The sequence below is a fragment of the Xylocopa sonorina genome, chromosome 10 (genome assembly GCF_050948175.1).
Source record: "Xylocopa sonorina isolate GNS202 chromosome 10, iyXylSono1_principal, whole genome shotgun sequence".
In the NCBI taxonomy this organism is placed as follows: Eukaryota; Metazoa; Arthropoda; class Insecta; order Hymenoptera; family Apidae; genus Xylocopa; species Xylocopa sonorina.
Genome location: NC_135202.1, coordinates 12,166,748 through 12,194,432, shown reverse-complemented (window position 1 = coordinate 12,194,432; position 27,685 = coordinate 12,166,748). Strand labels below are relative to the sequence as shown.

General features: G+C 31.2%; 10 protein-coding genes across 14 annotated transcripts; 7 read left to right on the top strand and 3 right to left on the bottom strand.

Moving 5' to 3' along the window:
* The first annotated feature begins 181 nt into the window (after positions 1-181).
* LOC143428030 (astakine) lies at positions 182-1,274 on the top strand. 2 transcript variants are annotated; one of them, XM_076902604.1, is made up of 3 exons: positions 182-324; positions 816-976; positions 1,049-1,273. In XM_076902604.1, exons 2-3 carry the CDS (start codon positions 826-828, stop codon positions 1,246-1,248), a joined length of 351 nt encoding a protein of 116 aa, XP_076758719.1. In that variant the 5' UTR covers positions 182-324; positions 816-825; the 3' UTR covers positions 1,249-1,273. The 2 variants fall into 2 exon arrangements, with proteins under 2 accessions (XP_076758719.1, XP_076758720.1); XM_076902605.1 differs by lacking the exon at positions 182-324 and having other exon boundaries at positions 1,049-1,274.
* Positions 1,275-2,563: 1,289 nt separating this feature from the next.
* LOC143428452 (anaphase-promoting complex subunit 13) lies at positions 2,564-2,847 on the top strand. Its single transcript, XM_076903326.1, has one exon. It carries the CDS (start codon positions 2,607-2,609, stop codon positions 2,841-2,843), a length of 237 nt encoding a protein of 78 aa, XP_076759441.1. The 5' UTR covers positions 2,564-2,606; the 3' UTR covers positions 2,844-2,847.
* LOC143428451 (AN1-type zinc finger protein 1) lies at positions 2,702-3,801 on the top strand. The gene is made up of 3 exons (XM_076903325.1): positions 2,702-2,843; positions 2,905-3,335; positions 3,404-3,801. Exons 2-3 carry the CDS (start codon positions 2,910-2,912, stop codon positions 3,782-3,784), a joined length of 807 nt encoding a protein of 268 aa, XP_076759440.1. The 5' UTR covers positions 2,702-2,843; positions 2,905-2,909; the 3' UTR covers positions 3,785-3,801.
* Positions 3,802-4,781: 980 nt separating this feature from the next.
* LOC143428450 (tetraspanin-33) lies at positions 4,782-6,584 on the bottom strand. Its single transcript, XM_076903324.1, has 5 exons — positions 6,257-6,584; positions 5,939-6,142; positions 5,693-5,866; positions 5,476-5,607; positions 4,782-5,393 (listed from the first exon to the last, which is right to left on the bottom strand). The coding sequence occupies exons 1-5, from the start codon at positions 6,344-6,346 to the stop codon at positions 5,157-5,159; spliced, it is 837 nt and encodes a 278-aa protein (XP_076759439.1). The 5' UTR covers positions 6,347-6,584; the 3' UTR covers positions 4,782-5,156.
* A 58-nt stretch (positions 6,585-6,642) lies between these two features.
* Positions 6,643-10,810, top strand: Brd8 (Bromodomain containing 8). Of its 3 annotated transcripts, none has more exons than XM_076903322.1 (4): positions 6,643-6,812; positions 7,166-7,414; positions 7,544-10,167; positions 10,245-10,810. In XM_076903322.1, exons 1-4 carry the CDS (start codon positions 6,794-6,796, stop codon positions 10,419-10,421), a joined length of 3,069 nt encoding a protein of 1,022 aa, XP_076759437.1. In that variant the 5' UTR covers positions 6,643-6,793; the 3' UTR covers positions 10,422-10,810. The 3 variants fall into 3 exon arrangements, with proteins under 3 accessions (XP_076759437.1, XP_076759436.1, XP_076759435.1); XM_076903321.1 differs by having other exon boundaries at positions 7,166-7,848; positions 7,933-10,167; XM_076903320.1 differs by having other exon boundaries at positions 7,166-10,167.
* Positions 10,811-10,886: 76 nt separating this feature from the next.
* LOC143428252 (uncharacterized) lies at positions 10,887-11,788 on the top strand. The gene is made up of 3 exons (XM_076902976.1): positions 10,887-11,226; positions 11,283-11,505; positions 11,610-11,788. Exons 1-3 carry the CDS (start codon positions 11,065-11,067, stop codon positions 11,786-11,788), a joined length of 564 nt encoding a protein of 187 aa, XP_076759091.1. The 5' UTR covers positions 10,887-11,064.
* A 63-nt stretch (positions 11,789-11,851) lies between these two features.
* On the top strand, positions 11,852-13,897 carry LOC143428449 (heparanase). Its single transcript, XM_076903323.1, has 6 exons — positions 11,852-11,954; positions 12,032-12,339; positions 12,426-12,672; positions 12,744-13,097; positions 13,178-13,616; positions 13,697-13,897. Exons 1-6 carry the CDS (start codon positions 11,888-11,890, stop codon positions 13,860-13,862), a joined length of 1,581 nt encoding a protein of 526 aa, XP_076759438.1. The 5' UTR covers positions 11,852-11,887; the 3' UTR covers positions 13,863-13,897.
* A 505-nt stretch (positions 13,898-14,402) lies between these two features.
* On the bottom strand, positions 14,403-16,025 carry LOC143428453 (V-type proton ATPase subunit S1). The gene is made up of 3 exons (XM_076903328.1): positions 15,657-16,025; positions 15,225-15,581; positions 14,403-15,144 (listed from the first exon to the last, which is right to left on the bottom strand). Exons 1-3 carry the CDS (start codon positions 15,924-15,926, stop codon positions 14,578-14,580), a joined length of 1,194 nt encoding a protein of 397 aa, XP_076759443.1. The 5' UTR covers positions 15,927-16,025; the 3' UTR covers positions 14,403-14,577.
* Positions 16,026-16,224: 199 nt separating this feature from the next.
* LOC143428251 (tektin-3) lies at positions 16,225-18,358 on the top strand. The gene is made up of 8 exons (XM_076902975.1): positions 16,225-16,272; positions 16,337-16,491; positions 16,588-16,839; positions 16,933-17,275; positions 17,336-17,484; positions 17,542-17,764; positions 17,831-17,985; positions 18,054-18,358. The coding sequence occupies exons 1-8, from the start codon at positions 16,225-16,227 to the stop codon at positions 18,262-18,264; spliced, it is 1,536 nt and encodes a 511-aa protein (XP_076759090.1). The 3' UTR covers positions 18,265-18,358.
* A 114-nt stretch (positions 18,359-18,472) lies between these two features.
* Mino (glycerol-3-phosphate acyltransferase mino) lies at positions 18,473-25,540 on the bottom strand. 2 transcript variants are annotated; one of them, XM_076902311.1, is made up of 13 exons: positions 24,940-25,540; positions 22,850-22,968; positions 22,612-22,790; positions 21,564-21,719; positions 21,080-21,474; positions 20,554-20,977; positions 20,288-20,459; positions 20,033-20,217; positions 19,771-19,957; positions 19,487-19,710; positions 19,315-19,425; positions 19,053-19,245; positions 18,473-18,966 (listed from the first exon to the last, which is right to left on the bottom strand). In XM_076902311.1, the coding sequence occupies exons 1-13, from the start codon at positions 24,999-25,001 to the stop codon at positions 18,779-18,781; spliced, it is 2,595 nt and encodes an 864-aa protein (XP_076758426.1). In that variant the 5' UTR covers positions 25,002-25,540; the 3' UTR covers positions 18,473-18,778. The 2 variants fall into 2 exon arrangements, with proteins under 2 accessions (XP_076758426.1, XP_076758427.1); XM_076902312.1 differs by lacking the exons at positions 22,612-22,790; positions 22,850-22,968; positions 24,940-25,540 and adding an exon at positions 21,895-22,385.
* Between the last annotated feature and the right edge of the window lie 2,145 nt (positions 25,541-27,685).

Here is a 27,685-nt window from a genome sequence, read left to right as displayed (position 1 = left end):
GAATACACACAATAATTGCGTGTGCCCAGGGGAATGGAACGATAAATATTCTTGTTTCGAGGAAAATATGCGCGCGAATGATTTATTTGAAGCAACGGAAGAAGCGGAGGAAGAATCGGTATAAAGACAACAAGCAGTCGGCTTGCGCGGCCAAATCTGAACAAGTGTTTGACGAGCGTGGACAAACGTGTAGTATAGAAAGTCGATAAGTGCCCGCATCTATTTCTCGTCTTCCCAAGTTTTATAGTAAACCGAAGAGAACAAGTGACCACGCGTGATTAATCGATACAAGATAATCGAAGCCAATTAAAAAACATTACACTTGTAGGTATAACGCTGTTAATTATTTCACATCTTCGAAGTTTCAAATACAGTTTCCGGAAGCAAAAATAGTTCTTGGCGTTGTTTAACGTTTGCGTCGGATCCTGTCGAACAGTGAGGTAACGCAGAGGACACGGAAGTGGGCTCTAAGGACTACATTACTGTATGCTTTCGATGTTCACATTTTCATAGAAATATGTGGATTATCGAAATTGAAAGAAGCGCACGTGTATTTTGAATGGTTTGTGCGTTTTTCTTTTAACTTCACGATCAGCATATGACTAATCACAAGCTTCGGACAAAAGATCGCTCCATATAAGACGATCGATCCTACGTAAACGTTTCTCGTACGCTTCCTAATGTGTGTTCCTTGAAGTGACACTTCTAATTCTACGATTAACTTTTTAAGAATCGAATTCTTTTTATTAGGAATGGAATGATTAAATCGATAGAGGAAATCAACAGTATATAGGCGTTACGGATTTTCATTTCAGGGATCGGCAAATGAAAATAGCAGCGATGACACCGATTTCTTTTACTTTTGTTCTCTTATTACTCGGACTGGTTTATACCTGTCACGCTCAAGATAAGAGACCAGATTATATACAATGTGAGAATAATTCTGAATGCCCATCGGATAATTGTTGCGTCCTAGGTATTTATTGCGTTCCGATAAAATAAAACCGATGTGCCGACAAAGAATGTTAACGATTTGTGAAAATTCTAGGCCCTTACAGGTACAGTTACCCGCAATGCTTACCCAGGATAACAAAAGGCGAAATCTGTAGACCAAGTAGCTCTTCGACGCAAAACATGACTCTTGAATATCCGAACGGACTTGTACTGAAATTAACGGATGTCCATTATATCCTCTGCCCTTGTGCCGATGGACTTTCGTGCGACTTAAAAGAAGGTGTTTGTAAATGAAAAATAAGATAGGAGCCGACGAGCTAGGATCTGATAAACATACATGCGATTTCTATAACTTTACACGATGTTCAGATATTGAATGTTCAACTTGCCTCAAAATGCAAGTTAACGATTCCAATTATTTCTAGACTTTTAATCATATGTATTTTTACTACTACAATGTGGAATAAAGATATGTTACTTTAGTTAATTGAACAGCATTATTTCAAGTATAGTTTGCCCTTATCAGGGACAAAGCAAAAGCACCGACGAGGCTATTTAATTGATGACTTATGCTACAAACTACGATAGAATTAACATTACAATTCAAGTACTTTAAACAATGTATTGTTGCCGACAGCGAAATAAACTACCGACCGATTGGTGGCGCCATCTGCCGGAGAGTTGTCCAAACTAATCGGCGAGTAATTTCAGTCTTCTTCGAAGAGATGGCGTCACCAGTCGTAAGTAGTTTACTTCGCTGTCGGTATCGCTGAGCGACCAGTTTGAGCACTTTTCACAGAGATGGCGCCACGGGTTCTACAGTAGGGTAGGTATTATCTGTCTCACTCTTTCCTATAACTATCTTACATATCTTTCTCTCTCTTACCTTTAAAGCGGGAAATATAAAGGAAATTACAATAAAACTTAAGCTTTATATAATACAAATAATTATAATATAATATTTCTTCTATCTACTGATGCAATTAAATAGCCTAAGGTATATTTACATAAAAAATATAATAATTCCCCTAAAAATAATGAATACCCATACATATTAAAATTAATATTTATTATACATCTATTGTCTTTCTCACTTCGCTTCCGCTTCTCTTTCTTTCTCTCTGCTTCTCTCTCTCTCTCTCTCTCTCTCTCTCTCTCTCTCTCTCTCTCATCTTAATTGCAGAATTATAGAGTACTGCTGATTAAATAAAGAAGTTCATTAATTTTCATTGAAGAGAAAGAGTAAGATGAATTATATCTCCCGCTTTAGAGGTAAGAGAGAGAAAGATATATGAGAAAGCTGTAGGAAAGAGTGAGACAGATAATACCTACTCTACTCTAGAACCCGTGGTGCCATCTCCGTGAAAAGTGCTCAAACTGGTCGCACATCGTTATCGACAGCGAAGTGAACTACTTAGAACTGGTGGCTCCATCTCTCCCAGTAAACGGGAACTAATTTTGCTACTAGTTTCAGCCGTTTTTAAACAGATGACACCACCGGGTCTCGTTAATTTATAAATTCGATGACCAGCTTCAGGCGTACTAATTACATACTAAATAATTACAGATGATCGTATAATATCGTAATAATTGTTTTCTATATCAATATTCATTAAGGGAAGTTTTTAATAAACCATTCCGTATTTCACGGCATGGACAGTCAAGTGTGCGGTGACGGTAGATTGTTAGATCTGATCGATGAGATTTGGCATAAAGAACGTTTGCCTATCGACGATATTTTAGTACCAGTAGCAGAATTACCCGACCCGGAAAGTGATAATGGTGATTCTCACATGACACTTAAAGAATTAGAACAAAAGTGGAGTAATCTAGCATTAGGAACTCTTAGTGAAAACCATTTACATTCACCGACACCTTCCCACAATTAAGTAAGCAATGGTTTGTTTAATAATACCTGATATAACCAATACTTCAGTACTTTTGTTATAGATAAAATGGAGTTTCCAAATCTTGGGGAGAGATGTTCAATAAAAGATTGTAAACAATTGAACTTTTTGCCATTTAAATGCGATCATTGCCATGAGTTATTTTGCAAGGAACACTTTCACATTGCTTCTCATAAGTGTTTGAGTTTTAAGGAGAAAATTACATACACTAAAGTAAAAGCACCAAATTACTTATGTTCCGATGAATCCTGTAAAGAGACTTCACCCATTGAAATGCAATGTATCAAGTGCAAGAAACACTTTTGCTTGCAACACAGGTACCATGGTTGTTTAGAATACACTAACGAGGAGAAGACAACAATGTTAAAAAAATGGCAAATACCCAAAAAACAGTTTGCAGAAGCAAAAGCTATAGTGGATCAAGAGATAGCGAATACATTAAAGAAATCAAAAAATATCGCAATGGCTAATAAAGTATGTTATACTTAACATAGATGCTATTTAAATATACATTCTATTTAATTGAAATATTATTTAATTAGGTGAGACTCATGCGCGTAAAGGGTTCCGCAGTTGGTGCCAAAAATATACCGACGATCGAGAGGTGTTATTTTCTTGTATATCCACCAACAACAATAACTAATAAACATATAGGACCTTCAAAGGGTATTTATGTGAACAAGAATTGGACAATTGGAAAAGCTATCGATTCGATAGCAGATATATTGAAAATATCTAATAATAATAATGTAGCTGGTGCGCATAAACTACAGTTGTTTCATCATGCGACTGGTTCATTGATATCCAATGAAATGAATACTCCATTGATGGAACTATTTGAAAATTCAGAACTTATCGATGGACAGAGCGTTATATTAGAATATTCAAATGACATACTTGTAGATACTACTTTATACAAATAAATATTTACAACAAATAATAGCAGATTATTTAATTTTCCTTCTATTCACCGTTAAAGTATGTGTTACAGATATGCGTATAATAATTTACTGATAGTGGCAAAAGCATAGTTTTAAACTAACATTTGTTTATTACAAACTAGATTGTTTTATTACGTATTAGTTTTACATTTACTCTTGGTAAAAAGATATTCAGATGTACCATTTATGCAGTTAATAAACAGATCATTTACACCAGATTATTGTCAGGTTTGCTTGAAATAAAATGATAAGATGATGCATTGACTTTGGCACTGGACGTTTTTCCGACTTACTTGAGTCATATTAATATAGAATAATAAAAGAATCAACAATATTGATTCAGAAATAACTACATGCTTACTAACAATATAGTTTTACAATATACTTATATAAATATTAAGAAAGGAACACGCATAGCAAAAGAAGATACCGCATTATATTTTCAACTATGTGCGTGTTTTACCGTGTCGTTATTTCATTACATTTCGGCGTATCGGTTAGTTGTTATTTTTTATAAAAAACGTAAAAAATTTACGCCAGATGACACACAAGACGAAATGCTTTCGCAAATAATTATGTAAACATATTGAAAAAAGAGCATTAATATAAAAAAAATGATGAATCTCTTATAAGTAGATCTATTTTCTAAAGTATATGAGTCGTTTGTAGAACATTTAAAGATTTGATGCTTTTGATACTTATAATACTGTTACATATAATGTGCGAATAATACTTTGTTGAAATTTTAATGCAAAAATTACAAATGTACGAAATTTAATATCATACAAACACATTTTTCATGTACACAAAGATCATTATGCCTATTTTAATATATGTACTATTGTTAAATTAGTCAATTATATATCAATAAAGTAAGTAGTTTTTACAATAGAAATTTTATGTAACTGAATGTGTTGAATGAATAATATTAAATTTCAAATGTCCTACTTTAGATTGAATTATAAGATACAATTTAAAAGTATTCAGCCTGTGACTAAACTTGGCAAGTTTTGTAGAACCGTTGAGAAAGAAAAGCTTATGGCTGCATCGTTTAAAATGCTCATTGATAAAAATGTAAAGTAAGTCAGAAGACAAAGTTGTGATTATAAAAATATAGCAATATGCGCATAAACTAACGTTCATTTAGGTAGAGATGAAAATAGTTTTTGAAGTAAAGAACAAATCTGATCAAAGAGAGAATGCAGAGTATATATACTGAAATCGCGAAAAGAACAAGTAATGTCATACGAACATTCACATTTGTTTCGTTATCCTGACCTCTCATTCGGCCACTGGCCACCTGCCTGCTGGGAGGGGAATGAATTTGGTAGCGGTAGGTGGCCTGAAGTCAAGCTCAGGAATGCCAACGAGACTTTTGCAATTCAATTTGACCTTCTAGCGTTTTAGCAAGATAAATGACAAATAATTGGCTAAGAGCTATACCCAGAGCGATACCAGCTATCGTATATAAATTACGTTCTGCCCAACTTCGCACAATTTCAATACAACCGCTAGTCCATACTTTTTTACCGGCTTCGGATACTGGTAGCATCTGTACCTTATAACCGCACATTATGTTCACAAGACCGCTCTAAAAAATGTTCAGATCCTAAATAAATATATTCTTTGCGTATAGAGTATATTCATATTTAATAAAATATACCCAAACTTACTGATATGTCAGTAGCATTAATGCAACAAGAAAATGGTACACCGCAGCGTTCTACACTAGGGCTGGAGCAATTGAAGTACTCATTTTTTCCCCAATCCAAGTATCCTTCTTGACTTAAACCACAGCATCTAAACTGCTCGATAGAAGCATTGATTTATTCGATATTTCTAATATTAGTAGGATATTTAAATACACATTCCTTTATGGATATTCCTTACTTCCTGTTGTCCAAAATCAATAAAATTTTGTAGATCAGGATCTTCTCTGTAGGTTTGTATAATTTTATCAGTGAATGACTCTTCCAACAAAGATTGCAATGTATGTGGAAATACAAAACCAACAATTGCTATACCCATCTCAAGGAGAAAGAATACCAATAAACACAATGAATACTGGAATAAATAAATACTATATAGATTGCCTATCAAAGAACTGTTAAATGTAACAAATATAAATGTACTAACAAATTTTAGAAGACATGTATTTTCACGCAATGCTCCGACGCAACCCGCGAAGCTAACAACAAAGACCACCCCTCCTGCAATAACCATTACGAGTGAAATATTTAATACTACGTCGTATACATTTTCCACCCTCACAGAACCGGTTGCTTGCCATTTGTCCACAAATGCGTATAAACCTACACCGATTAATAGTCCTCCAAATAGCTGTGAAACATGTATAACATATCAAGTTTTTGGTTAGTTGTATCTATGTTCATTTATTAATAACGATAGCGAGAAAATATTCAGCTGAAGGGAAAAGGCGGAATATTTACTTACCCAGAAAATAAAATTGAGCATAAATATCATATACTTTACGCAAGAACTGACGTATGTGAAGTTATTTGTCCGTCTCCGGTTATTCATCATTGTAAAGATAGATAAAGCTTTCAGATATCAATTGATATATACAACAGAGATTCGCACTTTTAATTACACTGTACTAATTACACCGACTGCTTTGCCAATTTCATTATTTCACATACTCAACGCATATTTATTATCTTTCCGTTCGATCGTCGACAAATTATATCCGATCGTTTATGAATTAAAGGAAAAATATAACCCACCATACTTTGACAGCTTACTTTGGATCCGCCATTACACATCTGCTTCCTCGTATTCCTCCGGTTCCAATATGAGATCAGCTGTCCAGGCATTTCATGTTTCAGCGGAATAAGTGGAACGCGCGTGTGTGTGTACAAACCGTCAAATGTGAAAAGCTGCAAACGAAGGAAATCTTAATGTTTAATTTGCTTGCACAACTTAACAGTTGCGGATGTATTAAGAAAAAGGATAACATTTTCATTTACGAAAATGACATCAGTACAAGATAGTATGTTTATTATTTACTTAGCGTAGTTCATGATTTAGAGGTTAACGTGATTATTGGATATTAGTTTGTAACTTTTTTAAAGTTTAATATTTCAATAGACTACAGTAATACTATATTATAAACTCTTAATTCTTCGTACCAAGTGTGTTATTATGTTATTATGCTGTTCATTCTTAAATGCTTGTGTAAAAAGTAAATTATTACTTCTTAACCTGTACAATGTAAACAAGCCAACAGAGTACGATACTAGTACTCTTTGTTCTTATTTTGAAATAATACCGAAGATATTCGAATTATTTAACACTTGGCACAATTTATATTTCATAATTTCTCATTGCACTGTTTCTTGACAGGATTAAAGTTAAAACGGTCGTACGATAATTGGAGTACACGTGAACAGCTATGTCTAGCTTCGAGCGTATTAAAGTCGGGAGATCAGAATTGGATGAGTGTATCACGATCGTTGAAAGCATTCGTTGAAAAAGAAACATTGAGACCACCTGATTGGTTTTCTCAAAAATCTTGTGCTATTCAATATGCTCATTTATTGGAAAATGCAGACACTCCTAAGAGAAAGAAAAGGGAGAGCGGAGAAACGACAGGTGAATTAATAGTTAGAAAATTAACACAGGAAAGAATAGCTGAATTAGGGCAAATATTAGCTTTTCAAAGGGACGAATACCAACAACTGAAAGCTGAAATAAATATGTTAAAATCTGGATCAATTACAGAGGATAAATTACAAAAAATGTGGCTCGCAATTGAACAAGAAGAACGCGAACAAGAACAAAAAGCAAGAGCACATTCTGCATGGTTAGCAAAACGTCAACAAAAACAAGAATTAAATTCACCACAAACAATATCAGCTATAAATCAACGTAAGTCTATTGAAAATACAATGGAAGTTCAGGAAACGACAGAAATTCTAGACGAAGATGAAAAGAAAGTTAGAGGAGGAAGGTCACCATTGTTAACAAGTCTATTAAAATCACCAAGTCCGACAACACAAATTCAGACCTTGACTACTACAGCACAAGTGAGCTCACCAACAATTACAAGCCTACTTGGTTCTAGCCCCAAAGTACCAAATTCTCAGTTAACACAAAATGTATCACCACAGTTACATCAGTTGGTTACTTCTACAATTTCAAATGTATCATCAGAAAGACCATCAGTGGGAGCACCAACTTTGTCTATGCTATTAGAGATGCCTGCTAATGCACAACGAGGCCTTTTACCTAATTTACAAACAACATCGACCATTATATCTCAACACAATGTACAGAATGTACCTAATGAAGTACACAATGTGCAACATCAATCTGTACATCAAGTAACGGTTCAAAATGAACTGCCTGTACCCAATCAATCTCTTACAATCAATACATCGAATATTCCAGTTACAGAAAGCATGGTACAAATTATTGACCATATAGATGATGTAATACGTAAAGATATAATGGCAGATGTAATAGATAAAGATGAAATTAATGAAATTATTGGTGATATAGAAGAGTTGATAAAAGAAGAAATAACAAACGGTAGTCCACAAACTTTAGACTCAGCTCCTTCAACAATTAATACTCTTTCTATGTCTCAAATACAAGAGATACCAGTGGTAACGGAACGACCAGAACCTAGAGATGTAGATGAAGTTGTCTCACTTTCTAATTCACCAGAAAGTGAAATGGCTATTGAAGAAATTGATTCTAGTACATCAAATATTGCAGAGATTATTGGAACTGTAGCTATTGAACCACAAGAGCCCAAGGTTATTGTTGCCGAGATATCTGATACTATAGGGAGTGCGTCTGACAATGTAAAATCTGAAGAAAATACGTGCGATGAAAGAGTAACATTGAACGAAGAACTTAATCCTGAATTAGAAACTCAAGATGATGAAAATAGCAAACATACCCCGTTGGAAGAAAAACAAGTAGTTAACGAATTTGATGCTATGGATTCAACTTCAAATGTAGAAACTGAAGAAAATGATTCAAAAATACCAATAAAAGAGGTAATAGATGAAATAGCAGAAGATGAAATTGAAGAAGAAGAGGAGGAAGAAGAAACTGAAGTAGTGGTACCAGAAACTAAAGAATTACCTGCTAATAAGTTGCAGAGGGTATCTTCTGAGGAATTAGAAAATAAAAGTAATATGGAATTAGATCAATTGGAAATGCATCTTGCTAAAATTACAGGCGAGCAACAAGATGTTCCATCGGCAGAAGTTGTTAGTATTTCTTCTGAAATAACAAACGATCTTCCAAGTACCGAAGATACAGAAAAATCACAAGATATTAGTTTAATTTTAGAAGATGATGAAAGTAGTTCAGATGATAAAAAAAAAATAACAGAAGAACAAGTCATAGAGAATACAATTGAAAGTACTGAATCAATTGAATCATTCAAAGAAGAACCCATAATTGTAGTGAAGGAGAAAACTATTATAGAAGTAAGCGAGGAACCTTCAGAAAAAACGCAAGAAGAACAGACAGATGAAACTTTGGAGCTTTACACAGACGAATTTAAGAAAGAAGATACAAAAGACTCTTCAGAAGATACAACAAGCTCCATTTTACAAGATATAGAAATTAAAGAAGAAGAAATAGAGGAAACAGCAATTGTAGAAGATTCTACTCAATTGGTATCTCCGGATGAAGTAGAAAGTTCAAATCTTGAGTCCATAGAACCCATTAAATCTGAGCCTGACATTCCTATCATTAAAAAAGAAGAGGACGTGTATGAAGAATCAAAAGTAGAAGAAGAATCAAAAATTCGGTTGGAGAATACTCTAATACTAGAAGTTAAGAAAGAAGAAGTTCAAATAAAAGAGGAGAAAGAAGAAAAAAAAAGCATCGATATAGAGCAAGATGTAAAAAAGGAACCGGAATCTATAATAAGCGCTGGAGAAGATACTGTTGAATTAGATGAAGAAGAATCATCGCTAAGCAAGTTAAGCGGAGGACGTGCAATGAAAACTTATTCAAAGCGACAAAATGTTTCTATTGATAGTGAACCTGAGAATGAAGCTACAGGAGAAGGTGCAGATTATAGAGCATGGAAGAAAGCAGTTATGCTGGTTTATAATCGACTTGCTACACATAAGTATGCATCTGTGTTTTTAAGACCTATTACAGAGGATCAAGCACCAGGATATCATTCGGTCATTTTTAGACCTATGGACTTATCCACCATTAAGAAAAATATAGATAACGGTACAATCAGATCCACAATGCATTTTCAACGTGATGTTATGTTAATGTTTCAAAATGCCATTATGTATAATAAACACGATACATTTATTTATAAAATGGCAGTTTCAATGCAAGAAGAGTGCTTGCAACATATGCAGGTAAAAGATTTAAAATCTCCCTCTTTCTTTATAATTATTATTTTTATGAAATCTTAGATTATTAAATTTTGTCTCAGATATTAGTACAAGTCACAGGAGAAGGAACGCTCAGAAGAGAAACAAGAACCGCAGCAAGTAGTAGTAGCGAGACCAGTGAAAGTAGTATAAAAAGAAAACGAAGTCATATCACTCCAAGTCCACATGATACCGATAGTCCACGTTCAAAAAAACGAAGAAAATCAGAAAATGATTAAATTGTCTTTCTCTTTATATGTATACATACATATAACGCGATACGCCTTAAAGTTCTTATGAACTTTATCGAAAGAAAAGTGACAGGAAAGATATGTACGTCCTATTCGTATTAAGATACAACATCGGACATGAGAGATACTTAATGTATGTACGAGAAGAAGTATTATTACTTCAAGTATATTTCCTTTAATTTTCTATAGCATTCAAAACAACAAGAACAAATTTCATATTAATAATTTTAAAGTTGGTTCCATTTATCTTTCTTTTTTTTTCTTGATAACATACTAAATGTACAATAAATAAAAGAATTAGTTATTTGTAATATACTGCAAAAGAATCAATGTCAAACTTTTGTTTTATGAAAAATAAAAGTGTTTTAAAAAATGTACTTCTTAAAAGGTATCAAATAACAAAAGAAATGTATTAAACAAATAAATTTCAAATTGTAGACTATACAATAATACGATTTGTTCAACCATTATAAAAAACGGTTACCATGTATTCAACAAAATTGACTTTCTCATAAACATCAAAATGTAACGTATAAAAGATCTAAAAAATTCTTAATATCGCCAAATTTACGCAGAAATATTAACTTTGTAATATATCACACAACATCTAAAAATAAAAATAAACTTGATAATGGGTTATTATGCCAGCGGTGACACACGTGAAATGATACAAACGTCTGAAGACGATGAAGGTTATGAAAATGAATCATCTTACACTACTCCTATCGGAGTATTGAATCATTTGGAACACAGGGAGAAACAATGTTTTACGTTTGAAATTTCTCAAGAAATTGTAAGTTAATGTTACTAGAAATATATATTTTTATTTGAATAAGTTTTTGATTTAAGCATTCAGTACCAAATCCACCAGTATCGGATGACACTGACCGACCGTTTTGGGCCGAAGATGAATTAAGTAGTTCAGAATCAAAACAACAATTAAATAAGAAACAGAAACACCGGCGCAGTTTGTCTTATCGCAATCGTATCGCAGTACACCGAAGCCGCTCTTTGCTTTTTAAAACATCAAGTTCTAGCTTAGATTCAATATCTGAAAAAGTTTCGCCTCGAGGTACCTTTATTGCAACAGTATAAGTAATATTGTTTGTGAAATAATATCTAAAACAAATCCGAAAATATGATAAGTTGCATGTAGTCTTAACATAATTGCTATAGTTTGTAAACAGAAACAATTTACAAACCGATTGAATATAGAACAATCAAGATATAGCAATACATTTTTAAACAATAATCAAATTATGTACACAGAATGTACAAATTTCGATCAAAAGCGAACACGGAAGAATCATCCATTTTTACTGAATAAAGAAAACGAAGTCATATCACGTCGGTGAATTATTTCACAGTGCCTTCAGAAACGTACATTTAAATTGTTTTAAGTATTATAAAATATTAAATTGAATTAAAATACAAAGTTAAATATTTTTAAAATTATGAGCTACTTTAAAATTAATAATTATGGTAAAAATCAGTACGAGAGGTTTGGTAAAATTCAAACCCGTAAGTTATATATTGTACATAATACAATGCATGCCTGACATTTAAAATTTTAAATATATATTTTATATATTTTTCAGGAGCAGTATTATATCTTATACTTGGTTTTGTGGGTTTTTCTATGATATTTATGGCCTTGTTAACATGGGATTTTAATAATACAGAAAATGAAATAGTCCACACTCGCGTAATTTATTTGAACTCAAAATATTTGCTTCAAAACATTGTATCTAAACAATTTTTATCATTCGGTCTTGATACGTCTTTACTTCGTGACATGCAAAATCTTCCAATAAAAAATAGTAAATTTATAAACTTAACTAGGCACCTTGCGCCAGCTTATGTTCGAATAGGCGGCACATCTGCAGATTGTTTATATTTCAATGAGGTTGGTCTGTGATTATATTGTAAATAAGTTATATGGATATAAGTATTTTAAAGTATACTTCAACTTATACAAACTTAATTGTGTAGACAGCTCAAATAATTTCTGAAAGAGAAATTAGTCCTGTAAATGATCGAGACGTAAGTAATTTTACAATCAATGGAGAAAATTTTGAAGATTTGTACAATTTTGCAACTGAATCAAAATTGCGAATGATCTTCGATTTAAATGCATTAATTAGAAATGCAAATGGTTCCTGGGATGACAGTAATGCTAAAAGTATAATTACATTTGCCAAAAATAAAAATATGAAATTAGACTGGCAACTAGGAAATGGTGGAGTCAGATTTACATGTTCAATTTTTTATCTTTTAATTGTAGTATACCACAATGTGATAAATTTTCAGAACCAAATTCATTTCGTCGTGCATTTAACAGAACTGTTACCGCAACTCAACTTGCACATGATTATTGTCACTTAAAACAACTATTAAATGAATTGGGATACAACGAAAGTTTACTTGTGGGTCCAGAAGTAAATCATGTAGGAGATGGTAAGGGAGAGAATTATACAAAAAGGTTTTTAGAAAATGATAAAGATAGTATAAATTATGTTACTTGGCATCAATATTATCTTAATGGAAGAGAAGCTCAAGTAACTGATTTTATAAATATCTCAACTTTTAATTATTTACCAATGCAAATAAAATCTATGGAAGAGGCAATTGAGTCATCAGGAAGAGCTATTCCTATGTGGTTATGTATGCGATTATATATTATTATGTCAATCACTGTTAATAAACCCACAAATTTAATCAATTTAAAGGAAGTTTTTTTGTAGCGGAAACAAGTACAGCTTTTGGTGGTGGTGCCCCAAAATTGTCAGATAGATTTGTTGCTGGATTTTTATGGCTTGATAAATTAGGATATAGTGCTAGTGCAGGTTTAAATGTTGTTACTAGACAATCATTGTTCGGGGGAAATTATGCTATGATAGGACCTGATATTATACCAAATCCTGACTGGTGGGTCAGTGTAATTTATAAACGGTTTGTCTCAGAAAAAGTATTGAGCATAACGGTTGAAGACAAACCTGATTATATTCGACTTTATGGACATTGCACTCCAGAGAAAGCACGAATTAACAAAATTCCAGCAATTACAATATATGGAGTTAATATTAGTAAATTTGATGTTCAACTTATCTTCCAAGGAATTCCTACATTTCAGAATGCTAAAATTTTTTTATATGCACTTACTTCTGATCATTTACAATCACGGTACATGATAATAATTATATATGTATATCAAATTAGAATAGATTGTATAGTATACTTTATTCTATTTTAATTATTTTTAGAACTATAAAGATGAATGGAAAAATACTGCAGCTATTGCAACCTGATGGGTCTTTACCATCATTTCAACCAAATATATCACTACCCACAGAACCAATTACTTTACCATTTCGCTCCATGGTATTCATTGTAATACATGGTGCAAAAGTTCCAGTATGTTACACGTAATATGCATTCAAATTGATTAAATATTTGTTTTACATTATTCATTTTCCATGCATTACAAATTTATATAATAGTCTTGTAAAATATATTGAGAATAAAGAATCGAGTAATGTTTAGTAAGATATTTATATATGAGTGTAATCATGTATTTATATGTATATGTATGTAAACAACTACATCAACAGTATTTTATATATTACCTTATTACAATCAACACGATATATTATTATAGATAATCTATAATGTGAAATTTTTTAATAAATTTTATATGAGGTTTAATCAACCATTAATTATATCACAATGTTGTTCCATTGTTGAAAAATTTACACCAGCATATTTACTTACTCATTAATACATAATACTATGTCCTTCCATGATTATAAAATAACATTTTCTCACAAAATTATATGCAGTAAATACTAGAAAGTTAATTATCATTTACAAAAGAAGATACAAATACCAAAAATGGTACATGTCTCAAATAAATGGAATGATTAAATTGGTAGTTTTCTTACAGCAAAATGTTATTGTAACAAATTAAAATCAATATTATACTTAGATATATTTAGAAAGTAGATAGTATTAGAAGTATTATTTAATGTACATTATATACGTATACAAATTATTAGCATGAAATTGAAGATCTAGTTGATAATTTATTAGATTAGAGCATACTATGGCATATATGTACATATAACTCTAATAATTTTACATTACATCATTCTTGAGCTGCAATAGTGATTGTTTTTCCTTTAGGATCATCAAATCTATCCATTGTACGAATATCTATAATCATACTGAGACCCCAAATCATAATTAAACCTAATATGGCAGTAACAAATACCCCTGTCCAAATTGGAATTGTAGTAAAACCAACACAATCATATGCATCAGCAAAAATTTTTGTGTTGTTATTCTTACCTTGTTTTGCATCAAATTGTACTTGCAAATCTGTGATATTTAAGATAGTTCCACTATTTTTAAATATAATATTTTGCGAACAATGGTATGAAAAATTAAATGGAAAAACAATATTTGTATCAGTTACTAAACTCTGTTCATTAGTAGGGGTATTTGCATGCGTAAAATATGTGTAATTAACTGTTTTAAGCGTGTAATATCCTGAAGTTTTAACTTCAAATATGAATACAAGTTTATGTTTAATTATATTTTCATCTGTTCCATGAAATTGCAGGATTAAATTGTACGAAGATTTTTTTACGCCTGGTTCATCAGTGACTGTAGGCTTAAACCCAAGATGTATTTCACTTTCCTTTTCTCCAGGCTATTAAAAATATTAAAAGTTACTATTAGAAAAAAAACAGAACATCAAACTCAATGTGGAATTCTGATGATTAAAATTACCTTTATCACCAATGGTTGACTAGAATATAATAGCACTCTGTTTGATGCAATTTTAAAAGGTTTAGTGGAAGCATCCTCATTGGCATCTCTTTTTACTCGTTCCGATCTTCTATAACTACATGATTTTCCTGTGAGTACAGCTATCGAATTAGGATTAGAATCTTTTACTGCTTTGTATGTTTCTGGAATAATGTCTAAATTGTTAATTGGCACAATTAATAACTGTCCATCGGGCACTACATCCACGTAATCATTATAGGTTTGATTGTACATAGGCAAGTCTTCAATGGTATTCACTGCTTTTTCAACAGCAGAAAAATAATGTAAAGAGTCGCCAGTAGCAACTTTTTGAAGATGCTAGAATGTTTAAAAAATATATTAATATTTGAAGTTGCTAACAAAAGAGCTCTTGACTAAATACACTATAATAACCTGTTTGTGTTTCACTAAATCTTCGGTGCACAAATTTTCTTTCATATAAAGTAGAACAGGAGGTGAATTTTCTAATAGTTTACGCAGGAAAAGATCAAATTCCTCGCTGGTAGTCTTTAAGAATGGATTCACGGCACTTCTCGATAAATCAGATTTAACTGATCCACCCCATAGCAAAACAGGTACCGCATTATCAGCGTGTAAAGGTAAAATTTTATATACAATATTCAATATCAGAACGGAACAGAAAACGGTACGAAATCGTGTCATGATGATTTTTACTCGAACAGAATTGGGCGAGTCAGTTAAGTACTGATTAACTGCAGTCAAGCAGACTGTAACAGAGCACCTGACTAGGCTAGAATCATATGACAGGCGTCACGTGACAACTTTGTTTCCGGGTTTCAAATAATCTTCCATTCCGGCTCGATAAACCGCTCATGTTATGAAATTGTTCATCGAATTGATTAAAACTTATTAAAAGAGCACTTTATGAGGATCGAATTTTTGTTCGTTTTACTAAATAAATATTAAATTCTTTCGGCTGACATTATAAATGAAGAGCATTATGGCTAATACCAACACCGAGGCAAAGAAAGAAACAGTCATGTACTCGGTTCGTACTTACATAAATAGAAATAGAAATTATATTACATATCAATTTACTTTTCTATTATTAGCAACTTCAACCATGGAGTACAGTGGGCGTACTGCCATGTATGGAACAAATAGCTGGGCCACCGATTTCAGTTAGAGTTGGTGAATTTTTTCAAACTCCGAAACCACATCCTTGGCGTCCAACTTTAGGATATGAAATGGTGGATGCATCTTCTTTGTAAGAATTTCCATTCAATGAAATATTAGTTTGTATTAAGTTACTGGCATCTTAATTAATTTGGTAAAGTCATTTCTCTTCTCTGGATTATTTTAGGCCCGCGCAGCCAGTGACAAATTTGCTCACTGATACTTGTTATATGCCAAAAGGAATGGCTACGGAACCGTTACGATTTCCAAATTTAGTAACTGGTTTCGATAGAAATCCTGCACATGCTGCACGAGCTTCACTTTTTACAAGATATGGTCCATACGAGTGGGTGCAGAATCAGTTAAAACTTTATAATGAATCGAATACTAACAGAAATTTCTCTGAAAACTTAAGACAGGATACCATTCGAATAATGCGGTAATAATGTCGTTATTTTCTTTATTAAGTATCGAGCAATAATGTCAATTCATGGAACGATTTATACGTAGAAGAGAATCTAAATAATTTCAGAGAAACCGATGAAAAAGTACAGAATGCTCAAACTGAAACTGGTCGTAAATTAGGGGAGAGAATTACAGACACCACATTCTGGAGGAATGAAGTGGCCTCGGAATTGGAAAGATTGGTAATCGAAAATAACAAGATGCAGGAATGTCGTCGGAATTTGCAAACTACAATACAAAATTTAGAAGGTCAGTTGCACATAGCGCAAGAATGTCTATATTATCGCGAAGCTAGGACAGGTTTCGATTTGGTTCACGATCAAGTTGAACATGCTCTTTTAAAGGAGGTAGAAGTAGTCAGAAATTGTCAGAATAAATTAGAACACTTTACGGATAAATGTATTAACCAAGTGAGTATGAAAACATAAATTCACGCTGCTGCATTGTATAATTAATTTCCTTCTGCACAGCTCACAAATAGCAGGGCGGTGCAAAACGAACTGGAAATCGACATAAAAAATAAAGAAGCCGCGCTTGGAATCGATATTACGTGTCATCAAATGAATAATTTTAGTCGAGGGTTAAAATATTACGGTGGCATCGAAAAATATGACTCCAGGTAATTTTATTTATGTTGAAATATGGTTTACGACTTATTAAGTTGTAAAACCTCAAGTATTACAGAAGCTGAGTCATGGGCCGAAGCTTCCAACAATGTAGTTAAGAAATCACAAACAGAACGAGCAAAATCTAATCAATTACGAAGCGATATAGATATCGCGATTGACGCAGTGGGACACGAAATGTGGGAAGCTTGGGGAAATACAAATAATGCCTTAGCCAGAAGAGCTGCAGAGGTGCTCGAAGGGAAAGAAAAATTGCAAATACATTTACACAAAGTAATTGGAATTATATTTATCTTGAACTTCAAATCTTCAGTGTTTAATACATATCTACAATCATAGATTCAACAAGAAATATTTGAAATTGAAAAGAATTTGCAATTAATACAAAAAGCTATAGGTGATAAAAGTTCTGCTCTTAAAGTTGCGCATACCCGTTTAGAAAGTAGAACACATCGGCCAGCTGCTGAATTATGTAAAGATTATGCTCAACTGAGGTATGCATTAGAAATTTTGTGAAATTTTTAACAGCTTAATTTTAAATGTCATATATTTATTTTTATAGAATGATCGAGGAAGTAGAAACGATTAATTTATTGATACACGACATGAATTTAAAATTACAAAGATTTGAAGCGCAACATCAACAGCTTTTACGCACTAGATCCAATTTAGAAACTGATTTAAAATCTAAAGTTGATGCATTATTTATTGATAGAGAAAAATGCATGGGAATACGAAGAAGTTATCCACTTGCTTCAGTTATTAAATTCTAAGATACAATGTGTCTTTAATTGCAAATATATTCAAAATTACAAAGATCGTTTAACTTTTGTATATTATCATACAATAAAAAGTACTCTCATACAAAACAGCTATGTATTTTGCTAGTTTATTGTTTTGTAAAAATGTAATAAAAATAGATTTGTGTCTTATAAGTATATATACCTTTTTCTTAGTAATAAAAATTATTGACTTTCCATCGAATAGTATGCATGATTATTTTTATTAAAATAAATCTATATTTTTGATGTACAGTAGTATCACATTAACTATCTGATGTAGATTTCGTATATGTATCTAATAATTCAAATCTAAGACTTAACTGTACAAAATAGGACTTGAAAATTACTCAACGAGTTTATACAAAGAACAATTTGCAAGTCTTTGCATTTTATAATGTACATAAGAATTATATTGTACTTGATACTTATTCGCCATTATGTACAAAACTTCGTAACAAATTGTCTTCTCGTATAAAAGAAATAGTATATTACTTTACATTTCTCCTTAATTTACGTTTCTTGTCCACTTAAACGTTGCTATTGTATCGTAAACTTTCGTTACAGCTGAATCTGTATCATACTCATCTTTCAAATAGAAAATTTTGATATTCTCTTGTGAATAACATTCCAAGACATTCCATTTTTCGAATAATTTTAATGAGTTCTTTATTGGATCAACACATAAACTTTCACCTGTTTTTAAATAGAATTAACGATAATATATTGTATATTAGGACTATATAATATAAAAAAATTTAATCAAATGTTAATATATTTACCATAATTTACTATGCTACAATCTAAGTTTGTTTTCAGCTTACTTAAAATTTCATAAACTAGATCCCCTTCGGAAAGTGATCGCCCTACTAATTTTCTAAGAGTAAAGGCACTAAAGGTATAAGTATCGACTAATGGTCGTAATAATGTATGAAGAAATTCCATGCGCTGTGCATATTCGGGTAGTAAATTCAGCTATTAAAAAAAGGTTTAGAAAGTTTAAAAAATTATTAAAAAATATAATTAAATTTAAAAGACACTTACTTTGTACCGAATATTTTTAGTCTTAATTGCATTATAATAATCTTCATCTGAACTATCATCAAAATTTTGTGCGTATCTTTTACTCCACTGTTCATCTTGTAAATAAGATTCCTATTAAATAATTTGTATGAGTAACTTTTAGGCAATGAAATAATTACATCAAATACTCTACCTCTGGTAAATTAATAAGATCTGCATGCGAAAGATTTTCTATAGCCTCTATAATAAGGCGTTCTAATTCTTGACATGGTTTGCAGAAAATAAATTCGTACTTGAGAATATCACAAAGTTTAAGCGATCTTTCAATCAAAAGATCTTTGGACACCGTAATATCATTTTGGGCAATTGCCACTGGGTCATTAATCTGTGACTGTAATTCAGCATACAAAGCTGTTACTGAAAATATAATAAACAAGTTATAAAACGAAGTTGATTAAGAAATGCGGTTTGTCTTACCTACTATGCTATCCATAACATAACATGTTAGCAATGTATTACTATAATACGATAGTTCGATTACATTTTGTAGAATTAACACAGGACGGATTGCAATAACAAAATTCGATTTAATTAGCCGATCATCAATTACTTCTGTAATTTCTTGACGTTGTTGTTTTACTAAACTCGGACCCAAGATGTCTAACTGAAAAAAATAGTAAAAATATGCATATATTTATTGAATGATCAAACATTTATAAAGTAGCTATTTATTACTAACAGCATGATTTATAATATCAACAGTTTCTCCACAAAATGCAACATCTTTATTACGGGTTTCTAACTCTTGCCTTATCAAATCAAAAGCTTCAACCAATTTATCTAAAGTACAACCATCTCGGAATTTGTTTAAAAGTAAGAACGCAACAATATTGGTCGACATTACTGGCATCGAACTGGCACAATCTAAAAAGTATTTTTCATTAACGTTGCGATACGAAATATACTAATATTTATAAGATTATTGTATCCTTACCGTATACAACGTGACGCGCAATACTGTCAACTAATTGACGGTATTCTTCTACTATAACATCTGTACCGTACAACGATGAGCTAGACATAGTAGATTTTAAAGTCCTTTCAACTGCAGGCGGTTTTCCTCCAATTAACTTACTTTGCTGACCTTGCAGAGATTTTAACATTTCCTATTTTTGTTAAAAAAAGTTGTATGATAGTAATAAAAATGTGAAATTAACAACAAATATTAAGTACGACATAAAAAATATTTAAATAACGTACTCTAAGTGAAAAGGGTTGGCAAAAGTCAACTTTAACAATACCATAATTTCCTCTTAAGGTTGACCATATAGCTTTAATTGTAGATCCAAATGTTTCCATTTTCTTTGGTTGACCTAGTTGTTCTCTAACAAAATTTCCATCGACAAGCCGTTCATAATTTATTGCAGCGGGTATTATTAGTGCATCTTCGATAATTCCATCCATGTATGCATCAAGAATTACACTCAAAATACCACCCTTTGGCATACATGGTTTACCAGTTCTTGTACGTCCACCTTCTATAAAGAATTCCATATTGTGGCCTGCTCTTAAGCTTTCCATTATGTAGGTGTGAAGAGTGGCACGGTAAAGAACATCTTTACGGCCTACAACGGGATCAATTCGACGTTTTATAAAAAAGGCGCCTAAACCTCTCAAAAACCGCCTATTTGAAACATAAAAATATTTAAAAGTATATTAATATATACATATAATAGTGAATATATTATTTATGTTATTGTATGATGTACATGTATTCATAACATACCCAAAGAATGGAATTTTCAGATTATTACCAGCTGCAATCAATGGACTTTTAATATTGTTCGACAAAAGAATAAAACTGATCAAAATATAATCTAAATGGCTACGATGCAAAGGAACTAGTATCAAAGGAAGGCCAGTCTCATTTGCTGTTTTTAACATTTCTATCTGAGATGGTAACACTACAGCAGATTGTATAAAATATGGCAATAATTTATAAAGTAACCACGCTGTTATCTTAAGTAAAAGGTTGCTTATTTTGCTTTCCATTTGAAGTAATATAGTTTTAGCTCTAGCTTTTGCCTTTTCTAAAGCCACTTTCTCCGTACACCCTTCATTGGTAACTGTTTCCCAAGCAGTCAATTTAATTGCTTCTTTTAATCTTTCATCTTCCAAAACCTATAGAAGAAAGTATTATCTATAAATCAAATGCAAAGATCAATTCTGTTACTATATATGTTACAAATATATCCACATTTTTAACTTACCGTTTGCGTTACCCTGGGATAATTGTATTCTTTAAAATTATAAACATGCGAAATACAATAAAACATTTTGGAGAATAGTGACAAGCCTGGTTTAACTATCAATATGTTCAAACCAAAAGGCATATGCTGTTTGCTAATGGTATTCACCAGTGAATTCTGCAAAGAATTTGATTAAATAATGGAAGAAGTATGTAAAAAACTGAAATAGTAGAAAACTTATATACATGAATGAGTATTTTCTGATTGTAAATTAATTTAATTGTTGAGTTAAAATATCAAGGAAGATAAAGGTATTTAATATAAACATTACAATCATTTATAAGTGACTTACATTTTCACGATATCCACGTATAACGATAATACGTAACCATCGTGAAAAAAGTTCACGCATTTCTTCTGACATTTTTCCCTCTTAATTATTATAAGTTCGTGCGGAATTTCGTATTATCGATATAATGATTATGTTTGAACTTTATCGACCTCATACCTTGATATATTGACATATAAATACCAATATAATAGGATGATTTATTGAATAGTAAAAGTAAGCAATTTTTTCATCGGAAGTTCATGACTTGTCAATAAACAGAATTATCTTCGTAAGTGTAGCACTTTATTTTGCATTTTTTTGCTAACTATATCTAATTATACCGAAGGAGAAAAGTTACTTCCGTAATTTAGTGATGTACGAAATTATATAGTTTATATTTTAATTCCGCACTAACACTTTTATATTATATTATACATTTATATGAACCGTTTGTTTGTTTTGATCGAACAAATTGTTATAATTCAGTTAACTAGTTACGTAATCAAATGCGCTTTGAAAGGTGGCGTGTTAATTCGGTAACTAGAGATTCATAGTTGTATATTTCTTCGCGCTCAACACTTGAAAGTTAAATCATAATGTTTGTAGTTCCTTAAAAGTACTATAAATTGAAGATTCTAATTTATTTGCACTGTATTCATAACATTATCATAGAAAGATATGAATCATTTGATGAATTATCTTCCTTGAAATTCAAACGATAAGCAATTTGATACTTACTCTAGATGACGGAGTGCAACTTCTGCAACAGTAATGTAAGAACGAAGATTTTTCTTTAACCAAAGGAACTAATGGCTCCGTTTCTTTGATTTTAAATAGAGAGTTTTCTCGAATTTTTTTAGCTTGTTCCCTATCTTGCATCTTTTTCCTAAACAACTGTTGCTCAGTCCGCCGAAGCTCTATAGCATAAATATTTAGTTTTTCAATCATTTCGCTACTTCGGGTGTAAAAATCTTACCCTCTATCGAAAATCGTGTTGAGTTTGATTCCGGGTTTCGTCTTATTTTTGTTCTGGTCTCCCATTTTGCGTACACTTCTTGTAAACGCGTCGACAGTACATCAACCATGTTGGAAGCCCTGTAATTGTACATATAATTATTAAAAATAACTTCTTTTAAAAGGTTTCCTTTTTATAATAAACAACACGACATAGAATGGAAGTCATGAAACATTACATAAAAGGAAGGAATATTTAAAATAAAAATACTATTTGATAAAAAATCGCGATAGAAGTACATATTATTGAATGAAATCAAAGTGTAAACTTTCTTTAATAATCAATTTTACATTGAATGTATTAATATGTAGATTATCATCCTCTGCAATTTATTGGAATTAAAGAGATTTTTTTTCCGTAAGATAAATTAGTACTATTACATATATATGAAATATACATGTATAATTAATTAACTCACACATATATCAAAAAGCTGACCTCACAAATCAAAGGTCTTTAATATCGCGAAAGAAATTATCGAAATATCAGATCAAAGTACATAAAATTCATACTTCAAACGTTTTAAAATATATTGTGCTCTTTTTCTTGAGATATTAATTTTTAATAAAATATAATTTTTAGTAAAAATCTGGAGTAACTGTTATACATGTGACTATGTATATACGATGCAATATACTTCTAAATCTTAAAATTATCAGCAACTGCTTTTTCTTAATCTTGTAATAAGCAGTTTGTAAGTAATGCAGAATTTGTCACATGTAACAGTTAATAGTGTGACAAGTTTATAAAGCAATCAAAGCATAATAGTACATATAAGTACATATAAGTACAGAGCTACCTGGCTGCAAGATCTGAATTTCATAAAACGTATCGTGTGTCGGTTATATAAACGAATGCTGAATATTATGGTCAGTGTTAGGAATAAGAATACATGGTGATTATTAGGGTAAACGTGTCCTTGCGTTGGTGGCCGGTCATAGGAAACAGTTCTTATTTTCGAGATGTCCAATAACTGATTCGGTATAACTGTTCCTCTATGCACATAACTTCTTTTATCAACAAGCCAAGTATAAATTTGAATAGGATACTGGTAGTAATAATCAAATTCAGATAGGTATAAGTATCATTAAATAAAAATATCAAATACATTATAATCGATTATGGAACTTCTTCTTTGTACAATCAATAATTATGGAGTTTCTTTTCCCATTATTTTATGGTCTTGCACTCTTATAGTCTTGCAATTCTTTTACAGTTCGTCGCTGATAATTCTACGATTACTATATTTGGTAATTTTGTTTTCGAGTTACATAAAATTCTTAAGAGATTAAGATACGAAATTTTTAAAAAACATTAGGGAAAAAAGTGGAGATAATTACATCTGCGATATATACAAACTATGATTTGTAGTATGTAAAACAAAAATATCCGATTGATAAGTATCCTTCTTCTATACTTTTTCTGTTTAACACATGCGATATTATCGTGTAATATTAGGTTATCAAAGGTGAACATTTGTATAATATTCCGCTACCACGAAAACTGTACATGATTACAATTTATCTTGCATCATAAATGTCATTATGTAAATCTATAACATACTAACTTAAAGTATTATGAGTGAATTTAAACCATTTGATTGGCATCTCGTTATTGTATCTTTTTCTGTAGTATTATTAGTAAGATATCCGGTAAAAATATGTAGATATCTCCTTTCAGTTTTATGATACAAGGAATGTTCAAAGCACTATTTGTATGGTTTTGAGAGAAGTATTTTCAAGTATAAAATATTTGAAATATTGTAATAAAAGTTTTCATTATTAAGGGGTGTTAGTGAAATACTAATAAAAATAATAAATAATAATACGTAAAAGAACTTCTCTGCGCATGTAAAATCTCTTTAAACTAAACTTCGCGTGTTATGATATTTAATACTATTAAATTGCTACAATTATACACCGAATACTTCCGGCGTTTTTTTTTTTTTAATTATTGAACATCTAGCATTTTACAGAAAAAAGGGAAAAGAACGATCCGTAAAATAAAAGTTCCTCAGTATGCGTGATAGAAAACAGTTAAATGTACACTACCTGAAGTTGAAGAAGTAAAAGAGTACACCAAAGAAAAGAAAAATCTCAACGAGACCATCCATTGTCGTGTGGTGTTTTTTTTGCACTAACAAAAGAAACGCTGATGCCTTTCGTTCGTTAATAAGAGCACGAAAGCTTAACTACTCATTTTCATGATTTGGATTTTCGTTTATCTACTTTTTTTGATGAAGGACATCAACAATCTCTTTCTTGTAAACTTTGGACCAGCACGTTAATAACTGCCGTGGAAAAGATGCCACTGATTACTGCGTCAAAATCCATAGATCCAATTCATTTGATGTTTATAACTTTGGCACCGTTGCCCACGCACTCTGCCACGATTCGTTGGTTTAAAATATTTTTTATAACCTTCAGAAACAAAATGATATGCGAAAGGCTACACTATAGTCACGGCAAACACCGACTTTCTACTGCAATACGTTAAGTAATCACGGACAATATTCACCGAGGACAGTTCACTGACTCGTTTAGTTGACGATGCAATAGTACTAGGATGTGTTCGCGGTACTTGTTACAACTGAACGTTTTTAAGGTGCACTCGAACAATCAACATATGCACAAACTTCCGTAGAAAAATAACTTCGCATATTTGTGTCAGAAAATAACAAGAATATGTAGATGCATTATATTTCAGCGTGTTTTAGAAATCCCAATTTGTAGCGTTTTCGACTTAGAATTGTGATTCATTGACAATTATACATCGTGAAATTTTATCTACCTTCTTGTTCCCACAATATAATCCTTTTTATAACTAAAATTCGACTTAAAGAAAACACGATAGACTACCTAATAAATTTGGAACAAATACCTCAATTCCGAAAATTTTTCAACTTCATTGATTTCAACTACAAAAATTAAGATTTTGCGAAGAAGAACATAATCCTATTATTCATACAAAAAACGGAATGACAGATATTTATTTAAACAGTTATATATAAAATATTAGATCAGAATTGTATCGCGTGAGATTCTAATTAAAGAAAAAAAATACAATCATTTTTAACTACAACGCGATGCGAGTACCGCAAAAATCGAATCGTAACTATGCCTTAGTTACCCATGGCACCACGTGGTATACAGGATAAAAAATATATAAACATAGTGGGCTGAGGATAGTCAGATTGATCATATCACTTTTCATTTTTCTACCGAGCACGATCTTTTATCGCTGTCAACTTATACATGATAAAGTTACAATTTTTTTAAATAATTACGAAACATGTAATATCGTAGTCTTTCACAAAACAGTAAACACGACGTATGATGCGCAAAATACCGATGGCGTTACTTTTGGAGAACCAATAGAATCTCGTGATAACTTAATTACTTCAATTGAAATATGATTGCAACTTCGTATAACTCCACTATTTAGAGCTATTTATACTATGCACAAAAGCTATATATCTAATGAAGTTACACGTAATGTTGTTAAACACATATTAACTTGCTGTAATAATATACTACTTTAATTAAAAAGGTATTGATTTTTAAAAACTGTGAACTTAAAATAGCACCAAAGTAATTTAATAATAATAAAAACAGATTGCTAATTAAGCTACAAAATTTGTATGCTCTAATGTTCAGTTATTATGCTGGTCTTTATCTTATTTCAATTTATAAAAACATCTTATGATTCTCTGGTAATATGTTTAGCAAGATTTATTGGTAGGATAACTACTTACGAAAGAATGATTTCATACAAAATTTATATCACAGACCACAGTTCCTCTGTATGTATTATTATTACAAACTAGAAGTGGTAAGTCCGAGGGAATTGTAGTTTTCTTAATGATCTCTTTTTACATTATTTAACAGCTGTTTATATCACAAGTTTATACATTTTTTATGATCATCCTGATGCATTGTTTGTACATTCATTTATCAATAGTTTACTTTATGTTTAACTCAACATCATAATTTTCACTATGTACATATAATATAATTAGAGGAATAACAAGAAATTGTTAACATATTGTTTTTATGTTTATAAAAATAACTGTATTCAGTTAATAAAATATTTTTATTATATTCAGTAATTTGCTTTAACTTACATGCGTAATATAGATTCGATAACACAAAATATAACCTTACATTTGTAAAATAATTTTAAGTTTATAAAAAAGACTAATAACTTACCCTACGTTGATGTTTAAAAATGGAACCTCCTAGCTTTAATCCGGCTGTTCAATTAATTACTATGAATATATTAAATAAATTGAAAACATTAAAATACACTTCACAAGTTGTACGCCATAATACGTATACCCTATATACTGTCGTGGTTTCGGGTTACTTTTTAACATTACATATTCAAAATTAATGGAATTATGAATATGACATTTAAAATACTTTAAAAGTATTTAATTTTTTTTATAATATCAATATTTAATTTTAATTAAAGTTTTCAAAAAGGAACGCTTTCACTTCTTCACTATACACAATTTACATTTGTAACAAAATCATAATCATATGTACTATATATATCAGAGATGTGACAATAAAATGTTTTATTACAAAATAATAAAACATACCAAAATTTTAGAAAAATTAAAGGAACATTTTCCATCAATATATTCTGTTCATTAAGTAAAAGAGCTATTGTTTAGATCAGTAATTTTCAAACTTTTTTCATCACGACAAAAAGTCGGGTTAAAAAAGTTTCACGGCACAGTTATCCTTAAGTTATCCTTAAAACGGTTTGAATACTTAGGTCTGTTACCATATT

Coding starts and splice junctions, on each gene's coding strand:
- LOC143428030 (XM_076902605.1), top strand. CDS start 826: ATGAAAATAGCAGCGATGACACCGATTTCTTTTACTTTTGTTCTCTTA. Junction 977..1,048: donor GGATAATTGTTGCGTCCTAG/GTATTTATTGCG, acceptor TGAAAATTCTAG/GCCCTTACAGGTACAGTTAC.
- LOC143428452 (XM_076903326.1), top strand. CDS start 2,607: ATGGACAGTCAAGTGTGCGGTGACGGTAGATTGTTAGATCTGATCGAT.
- LOC143428451 (XM_076903325.1), top strand. CDS start 2,910: ATGGAGTTTCCAAATCTTGGGGAGAGATGTTCAATAAAAGATTGTAAA. Junction 3,336..3,403: donor ATATCGCAATGGCTAATAAA/GTATGTTATACT, acceptor TTATTTAATTAG/GTGAGACTCATGCGCGTAAA.
- LOC143428450 (XM_076903324.1), bottom strand. CDS start 6,346: ATGATGAATAACCGGAGACGGACAAATAACTTCACATACGTCAGTTCT. Junction 5,608..5,692: donor TTGATTTTGGACAACAGGAA/GTAAGGAATATC, acceptor TCTATCGAGCAG/TTTAGATGCTGTGGTTTAAG. Junction 5,394..5,475: donor TTAATGCTACTGACATATCA/GTAAGTTTGGGT, acceptor AACATTTTTTAG/AGCGGTCTTGTGAACATAAT.
- Brd8 (XM_076903320.1), top strand. Junction 10,168..10,244: donor AGTGCTTGCAACATATGCAG/GTAAAAGATTTA, acceptor ATTTTGTCTCAG/ATATTAGTACAAGTCACAGG.
- LOC143428252 (XM_076902976.1), top strand. CDS start 11,065: ATGGGTTATTATGCCAGCGGTGACACACGTGAAATGATACAAACGTCT. Junction 11,227..11,282: donor TTGAAATTTCTCAAGAAATT/GTAAGTTAATGT, acceptor TTTTGATTTAAG/CATTCAGTACCAAATCCACC. Junction 11,506..11,609: donor TGAAAAAGTTTCGCCTCGAG/GTACCTTTATTG, acceptor TAATTGCTATAG/TTTGTAAACAGAAACAATTT.
- LOC143428449 (XM_076903323.1), top strand. CDS start 11,888: ATGAGCTACTTTAAAATTAATAATTATGGTAAAAATCAGTACGAGAGG. Junction 11,955..12,031: donor GTTTGGTAAAATTCAAACCC/GTAAGTTATATA, acceptor TATATTTTTCAG/GAGCAGTATTATATCTTATA. Junction 12,673..12,743: donor AGACTGGCAACTAGGAAATG/GTGGAGTCAGAT, acceptor ATAAATTTTCAG/AACCAAATTCATTTCGTCGT.
- LOC143428453 (XM_076903328.1), bottom strand. CDS start 15,926: ATGACACGATTTCGTACCGTTTTCTGTTCCGTTCTGATATTGAATATT. Junction 15,582..15,656: donor ATTTAGTGAAACACAAACAG/GTTATTATAGTG, acceptor TAAACATTCTAG/CATCTTCAAAAAGTTGCTAC. Junction 15,145..15,224: donor GTCAACCATTGGTGATAAAG/GTAATTTTAATC, acceptor TATTTTTAATAG/CCTGGAGAAAAGGAAAGTGA.
- LOC143428251 (XM_076902975.1), top strand. CDS start 16,225: ATGGCTAATACCAACACCGAGGCAAAGAAAGAAACAGTCATGTACTCG. Junction 17,485..17,541: donor ATCGAAAAATATGACTCCAG/GTAATTTTATTT, acceptor TAAAACCTCAAG/TATTACAGAAGCTGAGTCAT. Junction 17,986..18,053: donor AAAGATTATGCTCAACTGAG/GTATGCATTAGA, acceptor TTATTTTTATAG/AATGATCGAGGAAGTAGAAA.
- Mino (XM_076902311.1), bottom strand. CDS start 25,001: ATGGATGGTCTCGTTGAGATTTTTCTTTTCTTTGGTGTACTCTTTTAC. Junction 19,426..19,486: donor ATCTTATTAATTTACCAGAG/GTAGAGTATTTG, acceptor ATTATTTAATAG/GAATCTTATTTACAAGATGA. Junction 18,967..19,052: donor TTGTAGCATAGTAAATTATG/GTAAATATATTA, acceptor ATTTAAAAACAG/GTGAAAGTTTATGTGTTGAT.